General features: G+C 39.6%; 1 protein-coding gene across 1 annotated transcript in view; it reads right to left on the reverse strand.

Moving 5' to 3' along the window:
- The window catches only part of LOC124596480 (meiosis regulator and mRNA stability factor 1), a 219,500-nt gene that overhangs the window by 198,441 nt on the left and 4,608 nt on the right, over positions 1 to 16,451 (reverse strand). Inside the window, exons 2-3 of the mRNA XM_047135626.1 lie at positions 4,848 to 5,098; positions 4,512 to 4,655 (exon numbers count right to left, since the gene is read on the reverse strand). Coding sequence (XP_046991582.1) covers positions 4,512 to 4,655; positions 4,848 to 5,098 — 395 coding nt within the window. The remainder of the gene's footprint in view (positions 1 to 4,511; positions 4,656 to 4,847; positions 5,099 to 16,451) is intronic.

The following is a 16,451-nucleotide window of genomic DNA, read 5'->3' on the forward strand; positions in this document are numbered from 1 at the left end:
GAATTCCAGTCACCCATGACTATTAAATTTTCGTCTCCCTTCACAATCTGAATAATTTCTTTTATTTCATCATACATTTCTTCAATTTCTTCGTCATCTGCAGAGCTAGTTGGCATATAAACTTGTACTACTGTAGTAGGCGTGGGCTTCGTATCTATCTTGGCCACAATAATGCGTTCACTATGCTGTTTGTAGTAGCTTACCCGCATTCCTATTTTCCTATTCATTATTAAACCTACTCCTGCATTACCCCTATTTGATTTTGTGTTTATAACCCTGTAGTCACCTGACCAGAAGTCTTGTTCCTCCTGCCACCGAACTTCACTAATTCCCACTATATCTAACTTCAACCTATCCATTTCCCTTTTTAAATTTTCTAACCTACCTGCCCGATTAAGGGATCTGACATTCCACGCTCCGATCCGTAGAACGCCAGTTTTCTTTCTCCTGATAACGACATCCTCTTGAGTAGTCCCCACCCGGAGATCCGAATGGGGGACTATTTTACCTCCGGAATATTTTACCCAAGAGGACGCCATCATCATGTAATCATACAGTAAAGCTGCATGCCCTCGGGAAAAATTACGGCTGTAGTTTCCCCTTGCTTTCAGCCGTTCGCAGTACCAGCACAGCAAGGCCGTTTTGGTTATTGTTACAAGGCCAGATCAGTCAATCATCCAGACTGTTGCCCTTGCAACTACTGAAAAGGCTGCTGCCCCTCTTCAGGAACCACACGTTTGTCTGGCCTCTCAACAGATACCCCTCCGTTGTGGTTGCACCTACGGTACGGTACGGCTATCTGTATCGCTGAGGCACGCAAGCCTCCCCACCAACGGCAAGGTCCATGGTTCATGGGGGGTTATTCAACGTAAGACCATTAATTGTTAGATATTCTGTGATTAGTTCAGAGTTCTCTTTATTGCTTTGTAATGCTAACTGATCAGCAAGGCCCAGTTACTAAATGACTATCATCAATGTAGTTCACTAGCTTTATGTTTCGCAGCTGTGTTATGTCATTAATATAGACAATACACTAAAATGGCCCCAAAATACTTCCCTAGGGAACCCACAGTCGAGAGTTTTGTATGCTGATTTTACTGTTGGGATTTTGCTTGTATTCTTACAACACAGTTTAGTACACTGTCTTCTATCTCAGAGGTACAGACTTAAGAAGTTAAGTGCTACTCTCCTTACACTGGAAGTTTCTAATTTGGATAAAAGTGCTGCACAATTCACTGAATCAAAGCAGGAAATTCCCAATGACTATTTCTTTTATCCAGTTGGACTATCAGTTCATGGATGAAAGTTGCTATTGCTGTTATTATGGATCTCCCTTTTCAAAACCCATGCTGCATGTTGTTTAATGAAGAAAGATTCCAGTTGGTCTAGAATTACTCTTTCAAGCAACCTACTGAGTGTTGAAGTCAATGACATTGGCCTGCAGTTATTTATATCAGTGGCTGCTCTCTTTTTACACACTGGGCATACATGAGTAATTTTTAAATGTTCCGGAATGGTCCCCTGCCCAATTAAACTGTTTATTAAGTGTGTTACTTGTTTTATTAATCCATTTTTGCATTCCTTAAGTAATTTACAAGATATATCATCCCAGCCACTAGATGTTTTTATTTTCAGTTTTACGACTATTTTCATTACCTCGTATTCTGTTACACTCCTTAGGAACAACGAATTACTATTTTAATTTGGTTTATTTGTAGTGTTGGTTCAATTTCTTGTTTACTTGCCTTACTAAAATGTCTTATTAAAGCTTCACATACTGTCTTTGGCTCACTCGCCAACATTCCATTTTCCTCTAGTGCTATATTACTGCATCTTGGACTCCCTTTTTTTTCTTCACATTCTTAGTTTACTGCATTCCAAGCTGTTTTTCTACATTACTGGATTCACTTACTTGTTCAGCACAATAACGCACTTTTAGAGTCTTCAGGGACTCCCTGCATGTTTTTCTGGTGTTGCTGTACTTTGTTGGGAAGTACTGAATTTTCTTATCTCTGAACAGCACATACAGGTGTCCATATTTTCCTTTAATTTGTGGATTTCTAAAGAATTTTGTGATTCTTTGTTTACACTGATTTTTTTAGTTTTTTTATTATTTGACATCCCCGATTAAAACTACATGGTTATTTCTCAGAAATGGCCCCACTTCCACTTAATATCATCTGATTTGTGTATCTTCTGCCAGTCTCTGTGTGCAACATCCTCCCTAAGTTTATTATAGTCAGTGTTTCTTGTATAAGTGAGTAAGTCATTTTGTGGAACTATTTTGTGGTCTGCCTTAAACTCGATGGTCTGGGAGAGAGTTTTCAATACTTCTTTTCACTAATTCTTCCCTATGTACATTTGTTACAACATGGGCAATGCAAGACTGAGTCAAATGTTATTCTAGTTGGTAACAAATTGATGTGGATATGGTTGTAGCAATGTAACAAGTCTAAATACCTAATACAATTTACGTTATATCGAAAGAGCCTATGTTTACATCTCCTATTGTTATAAACTGTTTTTCGTTTGTTGATAGTTTATCCAGAAGTTGTTCTAAATGGTAGAAGAATTCATCTACATCACTATTTGGTGATCTATATAGGCCTAAAATTATTAAGCTGTTTTTGCCTAGCTTTAATTTTACTGCTGTTGGATCAAAAGACATCTCTACAGGATACATGTTATGGTCTAGTCTCCTTCATTTGCCATGTTGATAATGGATGAACACAAAAGGTATACTGGTAATGACCACATTCAAGAGAACCACGATTTAATGTCAGTTTAATCCCACACAGAAGTGAATGTCTCCCTATATTATTGGATAGATCACCTACAGATGATTAATTTTTTCTTCCTCTACACACATGTTCTTAATATAATGTAAATACTGAGAGCGTAAATGATTAGAATATACACAGTTCATTTACGATTAGTCTGTAAAATGGGTGGTTGGGACTGGAGGCCAATATCCATCTCAAACTCCTACGAGTAAAAGCTACCATGTACAACTAATCCAGCATTTAAATCCATATGATAGCAAAACTATTTAGTGTTAATCTTGCCCAGGTAAGGCATGTACAATTCCAGCAGGTATGGGATATTACAAGGTCAGTCAGAAGTTTCTTTGCATCAGTTCATATGATCTCTATGGATTTAAACCTAGACACCTTTTCACACCAACCAAGTAGCTCTAATTTGAACCATTTACAAAACTAAGCTACAACATCTACAGATGTAGGTTGGCAGATAATTTGGCTGACTTCGGTACACAATATGTACAGTATCCTCACACTGGGTAACTGACCACTCCATAGTATGAAGAAACAGATCACAATGAGGGTACCAGAATTATACTGATCGATACCCTGACATTCATGCGCAGAATGAGACAAATGCAACAATTTCACATGCAAGCACAGCATGTTCTTGTAAGTCTGTCACTGGGTGTGGACCAATTCTAAATGTAGGGAAAGGCCACTGAAGATTATTTCTATCCATCTTATTATCACTAGTTACAGCAAGAAAATCATTGTTGAACAGTGACATATGCTCCACAAAAGTACACTCTCTAAGATCCTCATGTTAATGTTTTAAACCAGCAAAACATATTCCCCAGTGCAAACATCCCCAATCACCGACAAGTACCCTTTTCAATCATTTATTTCGAATAGTTAATCCAATTCTGTATTATCCAAGGTGATGCCACTGCAATTCGCCGATGATAAAACCCAATTCTTTAAAGTCCTTCAATAGCGACAAATAATTTCACAACTGCATGGCCAGATCTCAGTACCCAACTTCATTACTGGTGTGTAATTTTGTCATCAATTATGCCAAACAGTCTGGCCTCAGCAGCCACAGACTGTGGTCGTGCTTTGTGTGTGTGTGTGTGTGTGTGTGTGTGTGTGTGTGTGTGTGTGTGTTTTCAACGAAGGCCTTGTTGGGCGAAAGCTCACTTTCTGACAGTCTTTTTGTTGTGTTTTATCTGCAACTCAGAATCTCTGCTATATGGTGAGTAGCAAATATCCTTTCCATAATATTGTTACATTCCACTGTGGATTTCCCACTGTTTTATATGGCTTTGGTTGGTTGTAAAGTGTGGCTTTGATTTGTCCACCAAACATAAGGCTGTCATACCACAGCTTAGTTACAAACACACAAAACCTGTATGACCATTTAACATTTACACTCAGTTTTGGGTATCAGTTGTTCCTGACTAGTGAATGCACTGGGTGAAAAATGGAACAGCAGTGAGCTACAACTCTCAGATTAGAGATGTACTATGCTGGTTAATAGCACTTTGGTCACAGCTGTCATGAATGAAACTCGATTAACATTCTGAGTGCGGACACATGTTCCCATTTTCCTACGCCATAAATTTTATTTCAGTTCATTTTTAACTAAAGCATGTATTTCTCTTTCTCTCTCTGTCGATTCCTTATTTCAGAGATACTGACAAATGACAATTCCTGAAAGCAGAGAAATTTCAGCAGATATATTTACATTACCTGGGCATCATTAAGCTCTTTAACAATTTGATTATTTTCTTTCTTGACATCACAAACAACTAGGAACTCCGCCTCTCTGTAACCTTTGAAGAACCGGTCTCTAATGACCTGCACCACTGCCACTGCTGAACGACCTTTTGGGACCTGAAACAGGGATTCAAAGATGGCAATACTGAAGTGAAATTTATTCTTCAGGGCTAGCTAGGCCTACTGCAAAACTCCACCTTGAACAGTTGTTACATTCAGTAGAAGCTGGCCGTATACAGCATTTAACAAGTAACACTACTTCATAACCCTTACAGTAAGTTAACAACACATTCAATAAATACAGCCCACCTGGCAATTTTCAATGTCCCAAAAGACCCCAACAGGTGGCAGAAACCGAGGGATAGCGTGCAGTGGCACCATCTGATAAGCACGGTGCCTACACGGTAGGGGCGATGCTGGGCCTGACGAGTCATCTGAGTCCTGACTAAAGCACAACGTTGCACTGGCTGACACCGGTCGTAACCACTGAGGACCTGAGGCTGCTTCAGCTGCTCCATCACCACCTTCATCCAGGCACAAGGACTCCTGCCGAGGTTTAGCTGCCACATATAAAAGAACAGAATAGTGTGAATTGTTTCAGCCTCCTACAAATTATAACAAAATATTGATTACAAAACATTGGAGGAAATTCTGTGAAACATTGGAAAATATCATTAAAGATTTGTTTTGTACATAGGCATGAATAAAAAAATAGAAAATGGCACAATGGACATCTGACAACGGAATAAAGTTACCAGGGAAACAGAACAACCCTCACCCACAGAGTTGTGTTGTTTGGGGGAAGAGACCAAACTGGAAGGTCATCGGTCTCATCGGATTAGGGAAGGATAGGGAAGGAAGTCGGCCGTGCCCTTTCAAAGGAATCATCCCAGCATTTGCCTGGAGTGATTTAGGGAAATTACAGAAAACCTAAATCAAGATGGCTGGACGCGGGATTGAACTGTCGTCCTCCCGAATGCAAGTCCAGTGTGCTAACCACTGCACCATCTCACTTGGTCTCACCCACAGAGGAGACTAGAGCGTAGCAATAGAATTGGTAATATTTAGGATGTAATATTCCCCCCCCCCCTCTCTCTCTCTCTCTCTCTCTCTCTCTCTCTCTCTCTCTCTCTCTCTCTCTCTCTCTGAAGTGGAACCTCCAAGTCATCTGGAGGTACATGTTCCACCTATTCTTCAATGTTAGAAGAAAGATGATCATGTAAAATTGAAGTAGCTTGGAAGTAGTTGGGAACATCCCATTGTTTGAGGTTGTTTCATAATTTGTACATAAAATCCGTAGTAGACCTACTTGTTTAATTGTGGTGTTGTGTTGTGCTGTGACTACTTGGAGTTGTTTTGGAGGTCTCAGAGAAGAAGAGCCACCAATAAATGCAAAAACAAAAGATAATTGAAAAACAATTCGTTCACTCATTACTAAGTTGAACGTTGGTCACTAGACTTCTGCCCAAAATTAAAGTAACAACTGAAATTTTGGAAGGTTGCACTTAATTTGCTACACAACAGTATAAACAGATGATGGTACAGTAGAAATACTCTAACGATTACAGAATGTAAACAACTGCAACATGCGTAATGCTAGACAAAAATGTTCTTAATTTTTTCCAACTTGACTGTACACACATTCCGACAACTGGTTAACGTGGCCAGTATGGGGTGCGACCACCTCTGGCAGCACTACAGGCCTGACAACGATAGGGTATCCTGTGAGTGATGTCATCAATTTCACATTGAGGCAATAATGCCCACTCTTCCTGCAGAACTGCTCACAACTCTTGCAGGGTGGTTGGTGGTGCTGACGTGCTGCATCCCGTCTCCCTAGTCCATCCCAGACATACTCTGTGAGATTCAAATCGGGAGAACGAGCAGGCCACACCATGCGTGCAATAGCTTCCATTTCTAAGAAAACATCAACCACCCATGCTCTATGAGGTCGAGTATTATCATTCATCAACATGAAGTCTGGGCCCACAGCATTTCACAACAACTGCACATGAGGTCCCAAGATCTCATTACGATGCCTGGCAGCACTTAAAAATTGCCAATTCACCAACACAATTTCATGAAGACGAATATTGGAACAAATAAGCCATCAATCACAAAAATTAAGTCAAAATTGACCCGGTTTCGACGCTACTATGAGCGTCGTCTTTAGAATTACACTAACTGTTCTAAAACATATTAGGTATATAGTACATTAATAAAATTAAAATTTGTACTGACTGGAAGAGTGTCTCGTTGCAACCCTTGTTCACAGTATGAGCAACCCTTAGCGGCTTGCCATCTCACAACTGTTCATGACGTCGCCTTTCCGGCTCAGATCTTTTTTTAAATATGTGACTTGTAAGTACTGCATCTTTTCCAGTCAGTACAAACTTTAATTTTATTAATGTACTATATGCCTAATATGTTTTAGAACAGTTAGTCTAATTCTGAAGAAGACGCTCATAGTAGCGTCGAAACCAGGTCAATTTTGACTTAATTTTTGTGACTGAGGGCTTATTTGTTCCAATATAATTCTTACACGGTCACTGAACCTTAGCAGCTATGTTCAAAGTTTCATGAAGAGGTTTTCAAGTGGTCAATATTATCCTTGCCTACACCTTTAGGGATCCTCTTTGATACCGATCTCTTCCCACATTTGGGTCCCAAAATCATGTTCCATGTTCCCTCCAGATGCGAGTACATCAAGAATCACTCTCCAGACCAAACCAGGACTCATTGGTGAAAAGGACATTGGCCCACTGTTCGAAAATCAGGTGACATGTTGGCGACTCCACTCTAGATGTTCCCTTCTGTGAAGACGTGTCAGAGGTATACATACAGCAGATCTCCGACAATAAAGGCCACTCTTCCGAAGCCTTCTGTACGCAGTTTGCCTCAATCCAACACATCCTATGTATGTTGCCATGTCAGATGCCAATTGCTGTGCAGCACTAAGGCAGTACTGTCTGCCTTTACAGCCAAATAATGGTCCTCTCTTGCTGATGTTACACATGGTTGTCCCTGTCCTGATCTTCAATACAGCTTCAGTCTCTATAAACTGTCACCACATCCAAGAAGCAAAAGAATGATTCACATTAAGCAATTGGGCAACACCAGATTGCAACTGTCCTGCTTCCATTCTTCCTATGGCCCTCCACCACAGAGAGCCTGGTAGGCATCTTCTCTGTGCCACACTGCACCAGCTGTGACTGTGTACACAGTGAATGTGGACGTGAGACTACCTGGAAAACACTAACCCTTTTGATAGGTGTCCTGACTTCATATCACTGACGTGGTTGTCCCTTGACTGGAATGCTATCTTTTGTGCAGAACACAATGGTACGGACACCTGTTGACAGTTTGTATGATTCGTGAATTAGACACAGGATGAGGAAACAGCAGTTTGTTGTTCTAATTTTGGACACTAGTGTATTTAGATATGTATTGATGTAATGACTTTGAAGTTCGAGATCAGTTACAGTGTACCGTAAGACTTCAAGACGATTTAAAATGCAACAGTTTTGTGAGAGAATGTTGAGCTACAATTTTATAACTGCTGGATATATTTACAACTCTTACAGTCTTTGCACCAACTGCATCAGAGATGAGCTGTACACGATACCAGTGGTCTTGATTAGCAAGTCCACAACACCAAAAAATCATCAGAAGGTGATCATAATTGAGAAGAATTCTGGGTAAAACTTAAGCAAACTACCAAAAGGGGACAGAACCTTAACACCATTATCAGCATTAATATTACATATCACAAGGAGAAACAATGCAACACACATGAATGGGCTGAGATATTAAACTGGAAGAGAAGAGAAAAGTTTTTTTTTTTTTTAGGAAAGAAGCAACTGAAAAGAGGTTAACACACACCCAATCAAGTACAGAAAATAAACCGCAACTTTCGGGGAGGGGGGGGGGGGGGGGGGGGGGGAAGACATACAAAATTCTTCGATATCTACTACTACTACTACTTACGCAAATTAATGGCTTCCCTCAAATACAGGGTGTACATAAAGTCTGGCAACAGTTTCAATTATTTATTGCACAAGGACCAAACATTGTACAGATATCATACATATGTCATTTTGAAGAGGAACCCTGAAAGTTTTTTTCCATATATTCCGCCACAGTGTAGTTTGGTAGTTTGCTGATAGTCAGCACTAGTCGCAAACGTAGCGGCCATGCTACAGAAGGGGACAGCTCTAACAGTCAGTCATTCCAACTTGCTATTGGAGTACCTCAAAAGGACGACAATAAGTCCCATCAACAATCTGATATTTGCAGACTGAACACAAGCATGGACAGTACGGAGGGGATGTAAACTGACCACATCCTTAAGCAAGTTATGAAAACCTAACTCTGGCTACCAGAAGAGGCTTCAACTTCACCTTTCCTGAATGATAATGCATTGCCTTAGGCCTAGGCCAAACAAGTGTCTACAACTTTTGTGTAAAAGATTTGGATCTGGCAACTGTTGAATGTATGATAGTAATAACCTGAAGAAATAACTTTACTTTCCAAGTATACCCTACAGTGTCCCAATACACTACCTAAAAGATTCTAGCCAATTCACTGTCACCAAAATTTGGAAAGACACTATATGCAGTTCGAAATTTTAAAAAGATTTCCTACCAGCACATGTCTAAAATATGACGAGAAGCTGACAGAAGACATTGATGAGTTAAATTCTCGGGATAAGAACTTGATGATAGGATCGCTTTTTGGTGTAATTCAAAGACACATTTATATTTTCTCAAGTTCCAAAGCTTGTAAAACACATCTGTAGAGTCAACTCAAGAACCTACAGCAGATGCTTGTTCAAGGGACTGGGGATGGTAACCATTGATTCCCAACATATTTATTCCTTGAAATTTGTCATAAATATATTTTTTTCAAGCAACAACTCTATTCATATAAACAACATTAGAAATATGACCAAGATTTTATATCACTTTGCTCCATAAATGTATAACTCAAACACACATTTTCAACAAGTTACAAGCAGCCATAAAAAAGTTTACCTTCTAATAAAACTTTATGAGGATGTTAATGGATTTTCTGGTGGCAACTGACAATTTTTTTCCCCTAGAACTGACTGATGTAGCATATATTATATTAATATTGTCAAATAACATTAGCAGTAGGTAAAATCTGAATTCTATGTATGTTTGGCACAGTAATGTGATCAATGTAAAGAAAATGATTTTCTGTCTAATAATGTACTGCTACAATAGCCTCGGAATTGTACCCATCTCACAATATTACACACTTACATTATTACTTCCTAAATCTAAATAAGTTTAAGATTCTTTTTAGTTATTGCACACCCATGAAGATTTGTGGAAGGATCATTAGAACAGCGAGATGCAGTGCAATTTTTGTCTGCAGGAGGGAGGGCCAGGAAGTGAAATTCAGGCCCAAATGTCTACCATGTGTAGCAAACACCATACAGCATTATGTGCCCATGTGTTTGTGTGAAATAAATGATGCTGAGAAAATCGGGTGTTATTTAATGACAGCAGTTGGCCTGGACCCCTTCTGTCATTGCTGCAGTGGATGTTGCCATGAGAAACTACGGATGACAGATGGAGGAAGACATTCAGCTCTTGTTGGGCATTAGTCACAGTACCACTCATTCCATCATGACAGTGCACCTGAAATTCCAGACAATCTCTGCACAATGGGTTCCCCATATCCTAATGGAAGGGCAGAATTTGAAGAAAATGTCAACATAACTGCAGCACCTGGAATGGTATTGCGATGAAGAATATCTTTTCTAGCTCATATTGTCACAGGAGATGAAAGATGGTGTCACCATTTTGAGCAAACTAGCAAGCCTCAGAACAAACAATGGATGCTTGTATAGATTCATGTCTGCCAAAAAAAATCCACAGCTGCACATGCCAGCTCTGGAAACAATGAGATTTTCCTTTGACTGCACATCTTGTGTCTCTTTGAAACAGTGAGACCATTCACATAACACAATCACTAGTACTTTTAAGAACACTGTTTACCATTTCTTCAATTGCTGTATGTAAGCTCTGAATGGTAACAGTATTAGTGTCATGCACAAAAAGAACTAATTCTGCTGGTTTAATATTAGAAGATTGTTTATATACGAATAGCAATAGTTGTACTATACGTAAGGTCACTGTCAATGACAGTTAGCTAATTAGTTTTTGTTCCACAGATCATTCTTTTATCAAAATGTGGAACATATCATGTGGTATAGTCAATGCCCACACCGTGGCGCCTGCAGCTGCATGGCCACAGTCTTTATGTCATACAGCCAACGGCCAGCACTCCCCGCTTATGCGCAGCTCTGCACAGCTGTACAGCACAGGCCTCAAACACTGAGTGCCTCCGCACTGTCATGGCAAACTCGGCCGACGTCCTCCCGAGAGAGGAGGCCGCACCGCCAATCATAACAGGACACGACAAGCAGACTCGGTTACGGCGGGCATATTCCTCCGCCACTCGCCCTATATAGCTGCCACACCTGGCAGGCTCGTGTTGGGCTACCTACTTGCTATGTCGACATTGCACCCAGGAACGACGCTACACTGTGCTATGACTGTTTACCACACTGGACTTGGACTCTGCAGCACAGTCGCTGCTCTTGATCAAGCACCAATTTGCGTTAGTATTGTGTAGCTGTTGGCAATAAACAGAATTTGGAACTCACGCCAATTGTTATTTGTTGTTTCTCCAATTACAGATACAACATATCAGTTTACACGATAAGTATACAACACCAGTATTAACTTTAATGAACACTCTTTTTAGTCCTACTCATGTCATCACACTTAAAAAATAGGTTTCCCCCTCTACATCATATAATTCTCATCCTCTCCATATTCAATTTAGATGAAACTTGGCTGACCATAAATCATCATCATTGGCTGACTTTTATCATTTTGCACTACTTGCTACTTTTCGAAAATAAACCACAATTATTTCCCAATTATCATTCAGTCTATGCAACAGTTGGTAGTTATATACTTAGGGATTGTAATATATATAACTACACCCAACACAGCAAGATAAAATGTATGCTTACGTTTGTAGTTTTATTTTGTAAAAAAAATGTTCAAAAACAAAAATTTATTTCTGAACTACAATGAATACAAAATGTAAGTCAAGTGAAAAGGGTAATCCCAATACCCCCTTCTCTTCGCAAAATAATCCTTATAGCTAGGATTATCGGAAGGAAAAAAAAAGTGAAATTTTTTCTTTTTACAGTATTTTTTCCTGTTATACTGGAAATTTTTGGTCAGTTTTTTATTCAATTGTTACATACACTGTTATATTCAAATATCAGATAAAAATTTTAAGACTAATTATGTTTTCAGGCTGGATTTAATAAATTACTTTTTTAAAAACCAACGAACAAATAATAAGTAATAGTTCGCACAATAGTAGCAACAGTTTCTGACTCATGAACTCTTAAAAACTACTTGCACAAATATGAGGTGCTTAACTTCAAACTTTATGCACTTAAAGAGAATTAAGACCGGCATTCAGAAATCAAAATCTCGATAATTACAGGAAAACATAAAAATAAAAGTTTCTTTGCATATTTAAGTGTCAGAAAATGACACTATATTAGAAAATACAATGGAGGGACAGTGGGAGGGGGGAGGGAGACGACGACACGGCAGAGACTAGTTTGAAAAGAGGGCTGAATACGAATGATGCGGTATGCAGATGGGGAAAGTACAATATGAAAGAAATAAGTGATTTTTTTAGAAATTTAATTTTGCTGTATTTAACTTAACGCTGTGAAATCAACATGAGATTCAATGAATTTTGTTCACTTTTCTACAAATTGTTCATTTTAGCAGTTGCTAATGGTACCCTCTCAATGTGTGTGTGTGTGTGTGTGTGTGTGTGTGTGTGTGTGTGTGTGTGTGTGTGTGTGTGTGTGTGCACCATTCATGAGAACATAATTTTACTGACAGTGTATCACATTAGGAAAACTATAAAGGTCTCAAAAATGCTATGGCACGAAGTCTCAACCCCATGCATCAAAGCTACAGCACTGTGATGAATGCTCTCCATAAGAAAAATTTGATAAATTTCTGACAAAAAAAGGAAAACGGAGGGCATGAAAGCCCTGAGCAATCAGTAAATTTCAACTAATAACACACAAATCAAATATTCTGCAAAAACAGCTGCCTTTACTGAAGGCATGCGTGTACACAGGAAAAGCTAGTTCACACTCTTGCACTGCAAAGTCGCTACGTAGTAAAAGGCAATTATTAATGTAAACAATGGCACAGTATCAACGGACTCAGAAAAATTACTTTTGTTATTCCGGAGGAAGGGTGAAGATACCAATGGACATAGATTCTTGCTCCCTACATCCTATTTTAATTAATCTAAAAAACAGAGGGTGTAATTTTACGTTTGTGTCATGTCTGATGATGTGAAACATGTCTGATATATAAAATTCAAGACCTGTGATTTCATCAAAGAAAAATACTCACATGTTACAAAAATACACTATATAAGGGGTGGATGTGCAAGCCAACAAAAAATAAATTTAATTTTATGAATCTATGTCTCCATAAAACATTCTCTGCAATTACCCATGGAGAAACAGTATGGTAATATACATGAGGAACAGTCAAAAAATACACTACTGGCCATTAAAATTTCTACACCATGAAGATGGCGTGCTACAGACGCGAAATTTAACCGACAGGAAGAAGATGCTGTGATATGCAAATAATTAGCTTTTCAGAGCATTCACACAAGGTTGGCGCCGGTGGCGACAGCTACAACATGCTGATATGAGGAAAGTTTCCAACCGATTTCTCATACGCAAACAGCAGTTGACCGGCATTGCCTCGTGAAACGTTGTTGTGATGCCTCGTGTAAGGACGAGAAATGCGTACCATCAAATTTCCGACTTTGATAAAGGTCGGACTGTAGCCTATCGCAATTGCAGTTTATCGTATTGCGACATTGCTGCTCGCGTTGGTCGACATACAATGACTGTTAGCAGAATATGGAATCGATGGGCTCAGGAGGGCAATACAGAACGCCGTGCTGGATCCCAACGACCTCATATCACTAGCAGTCGAGATGACAGGCATCTTATCCACATGGCTGTAACGGATCATGCAGCCACGTCTTGAGTCAACAGATGGGGATGTCTACAGCAAGACAACAACCATCTGCATGAACAGTTCAACGACATTTGCAGCAGCATGGACTATCAGCTTGGAGACCATGGCTGTGGTTACCCTTATACTGCATCAGAGAGAGGAGCGCCTGCGATGGTGTACTCAACGACAAACCTGGGTGCACGAATGGCAAAACGTCAATTTTTCGAATGAATCCAGGTTCTGTTTACAGCATCATGATGGTCACAGCCGTATTTGGCGACATCGTGGTGAACGCACATTGGAAGCGTGTATTCGTCATCACCATACTGGCGTATCACCCAGCGTGATGGTATGGGGTGCCATTGGTTACACGTCTCTGTCACTTCTTGTTCGCATTGACGGCACTTTGAACAGTGGACGTTACATTTCAGATGTGTTACAACCTGTGGCTCTACCCTTCATTCAATCCCAGCGAAACCCTGTATTTCAGCAGGATAATGTACGACTGCATGTTGCAAGTCCTGTACGGGACTTCCTGGATACAGAAAATGTTTGACAGCTGCCCTGACCAGCACATTCTCCTGATCTCTCACCAATTGAAAACGTCTGGTCAATGGTGTCCGAGCAACTGGCTCATCACAATACGCCAGTCACTAGTCTTGATGAGAAGTGTGGTATCGTGTTGAAGCTGCATGGGCAGCTGCACCTGTACACACCATCCAAGATCAGTTGACTGAATGCCCAGGCGTATCAAGGCCGTTATTACGGCCAGAGGTGGTTGTTCTCGATACTGATTTCTCAGATCTATGCACCCAAATTGCGTGAAAATGTAATCACATTTCAGTTCTAGTATAATATATTTGTACAATGAATACCCGTTTATCATCTGCATTTCTTCTTGGTGCAGCAATTTCAATGGCCAGTAGTGTACTACCGACAAAGTAAAGCTCACTAATCCCTTTACAAAGATTACCTGTATCAGATTTGTTTCAGGTTGGTAATGTTAACAGCACCAAAGTTCATTTTTATTTTATTTCTGAAGTTTGTGAATCAGACATGTTTTGCACAACTTCAGACATTTCATGCAAGCAGTATTTTCCCTAACTAAGCTACTACATTAGGAGAGTTGGAAGGAAAGAGGATCAGTAATGACACGGAGCCCACCCCTAAAACAATAGAATAAACTGACATTCCTTGGTGAAAATAATTTATGTTGCTTATAAATATTACAATATGAGGTACTTTGGGATCATCTCTAAAGTAAATACAACAGATTATGCTGTTATTGTTCTATTTCTCCATATCCTTCATTACCACCATTTTCATTCCATTGCCACGATAAGAGAATATTTGCCCAGTGCAAATTCATTCCTCCTATGTTCACTACTGTTGGACCTCCTAAAACAACTGGAAAAAACTATCAGTTTCTTGAAAAGTATTGCTATTGTAAATTATTTACACCTTACATAGCATGCATTAAAAGAGTGAAAAATCTAGTTTCGATATAGTTATTTCTTTCTTTAAATTTTGTTGTTTCATTCAGTTCATTTTAGCCTATAGGCTAAATTTAATAATGGTCTACAACCAATTAAACTGTCTATTCCCACTTGCTCAGTTTTGAACCATGCCTGCTGATTTTCGTTTATCAGTTTTTAAATTTCATATTAGCAGTGTGTAATAAAAATACATACTGCTAATATGAAATTTAAAAATCGGCAGGCATGGTTCAAAACTGAGCAATAATAAAAGTACTTCCCCTCCATGAACCTAGCCATTGGTGGGGAGGCTTGCGTGCCTCAGCAATACAGATAGCTGTACCTTAGATGCAACCACAATGGAGGGGTATCTGTTGATCCCACACAAATGCGTGGCTCCTGAAGAGGGGCAGCAGCCTTTTCATTAGTTGTAGGGGCAACAGTCTGGATGATTGACTGATCTGGCCTTGTAACGCTAACCAAAACGACCTTGCTGTGCTGGAACTGCAAACGGCTGAAAGCAAGGGGAAACTACAGCCATAATTTTTCCTGAGGGCATGAAGCTTTACAGCATGGTTTCCGGAGGTAAAATAGTCCCCCATTTGGATCTCCAGGCAGGAACTACTCAGGAGGACGTTACCAGGAGATATAAAAGTGGCGTTATGCGGATCGGAGCGTGGAATGTCAGAGCCCTTAATCGGGCAGGTAGATTAGAAAATTTAAAAAGGGAAATGGACAGATTAAAGTTAAATTTGCGATGTTCGGTACCAAGAGGAACAAGACTTTTGGTCAGGTGAATACAGGGCTATAAACATGAAATCAAATAGGGGTAATGAAGGAGTAGGTTTAAAAAAAATAAAAAAAAAATAAAAAAAAAAAAAAAAAAAAAAAAAAAAGAGAGTACGGGTAAGCTACGAAGAACAGCATAGTGAAAGCATCATTGTAGCCAAGATAGACATGAAGCCCACGTCTACCACAGTAGTACAAGTATTTATGCCAACCAGCTTCACGGATGAACAGATCGAAGAAATGTATGATGAGATAAAATAAATTATTCAGATAGTGAAGGGAGACGAAAATTTAATAGTTACGGGGGACTGGAATTCTATAATAGGAAAAGGAAGACAAGGAAAAGTAGTAGGTGAATACGGAATGGGGCAGGGCATGAAGAGGAAGCCACCTGGTAAAATTTTGTACCGAGCAAAACAAAAATAACTAACACTTGGTTTAAGAATCGTTACAGAAGGTTGCATACGTGGAAGAGGCCGGGACTAGTGTAGCAGGGGATACAACCCGTCGGCTTTGGACAATGA

Source organism: Schistocerca americana, chromosome 2, assembly GCF_021461395.2.
Source record: "Schistocerca americana isolate TAMUIC-IGC-003095 chromosome 2, iqSchAmer2.1, whole genome shotgun sequence".
Lineage (NCBI taxonomy): Eukaryota > Metazoa > Arthropoda > Insecta > Orthoptera > Acrididae > Schistocerca > Schistocerca americana.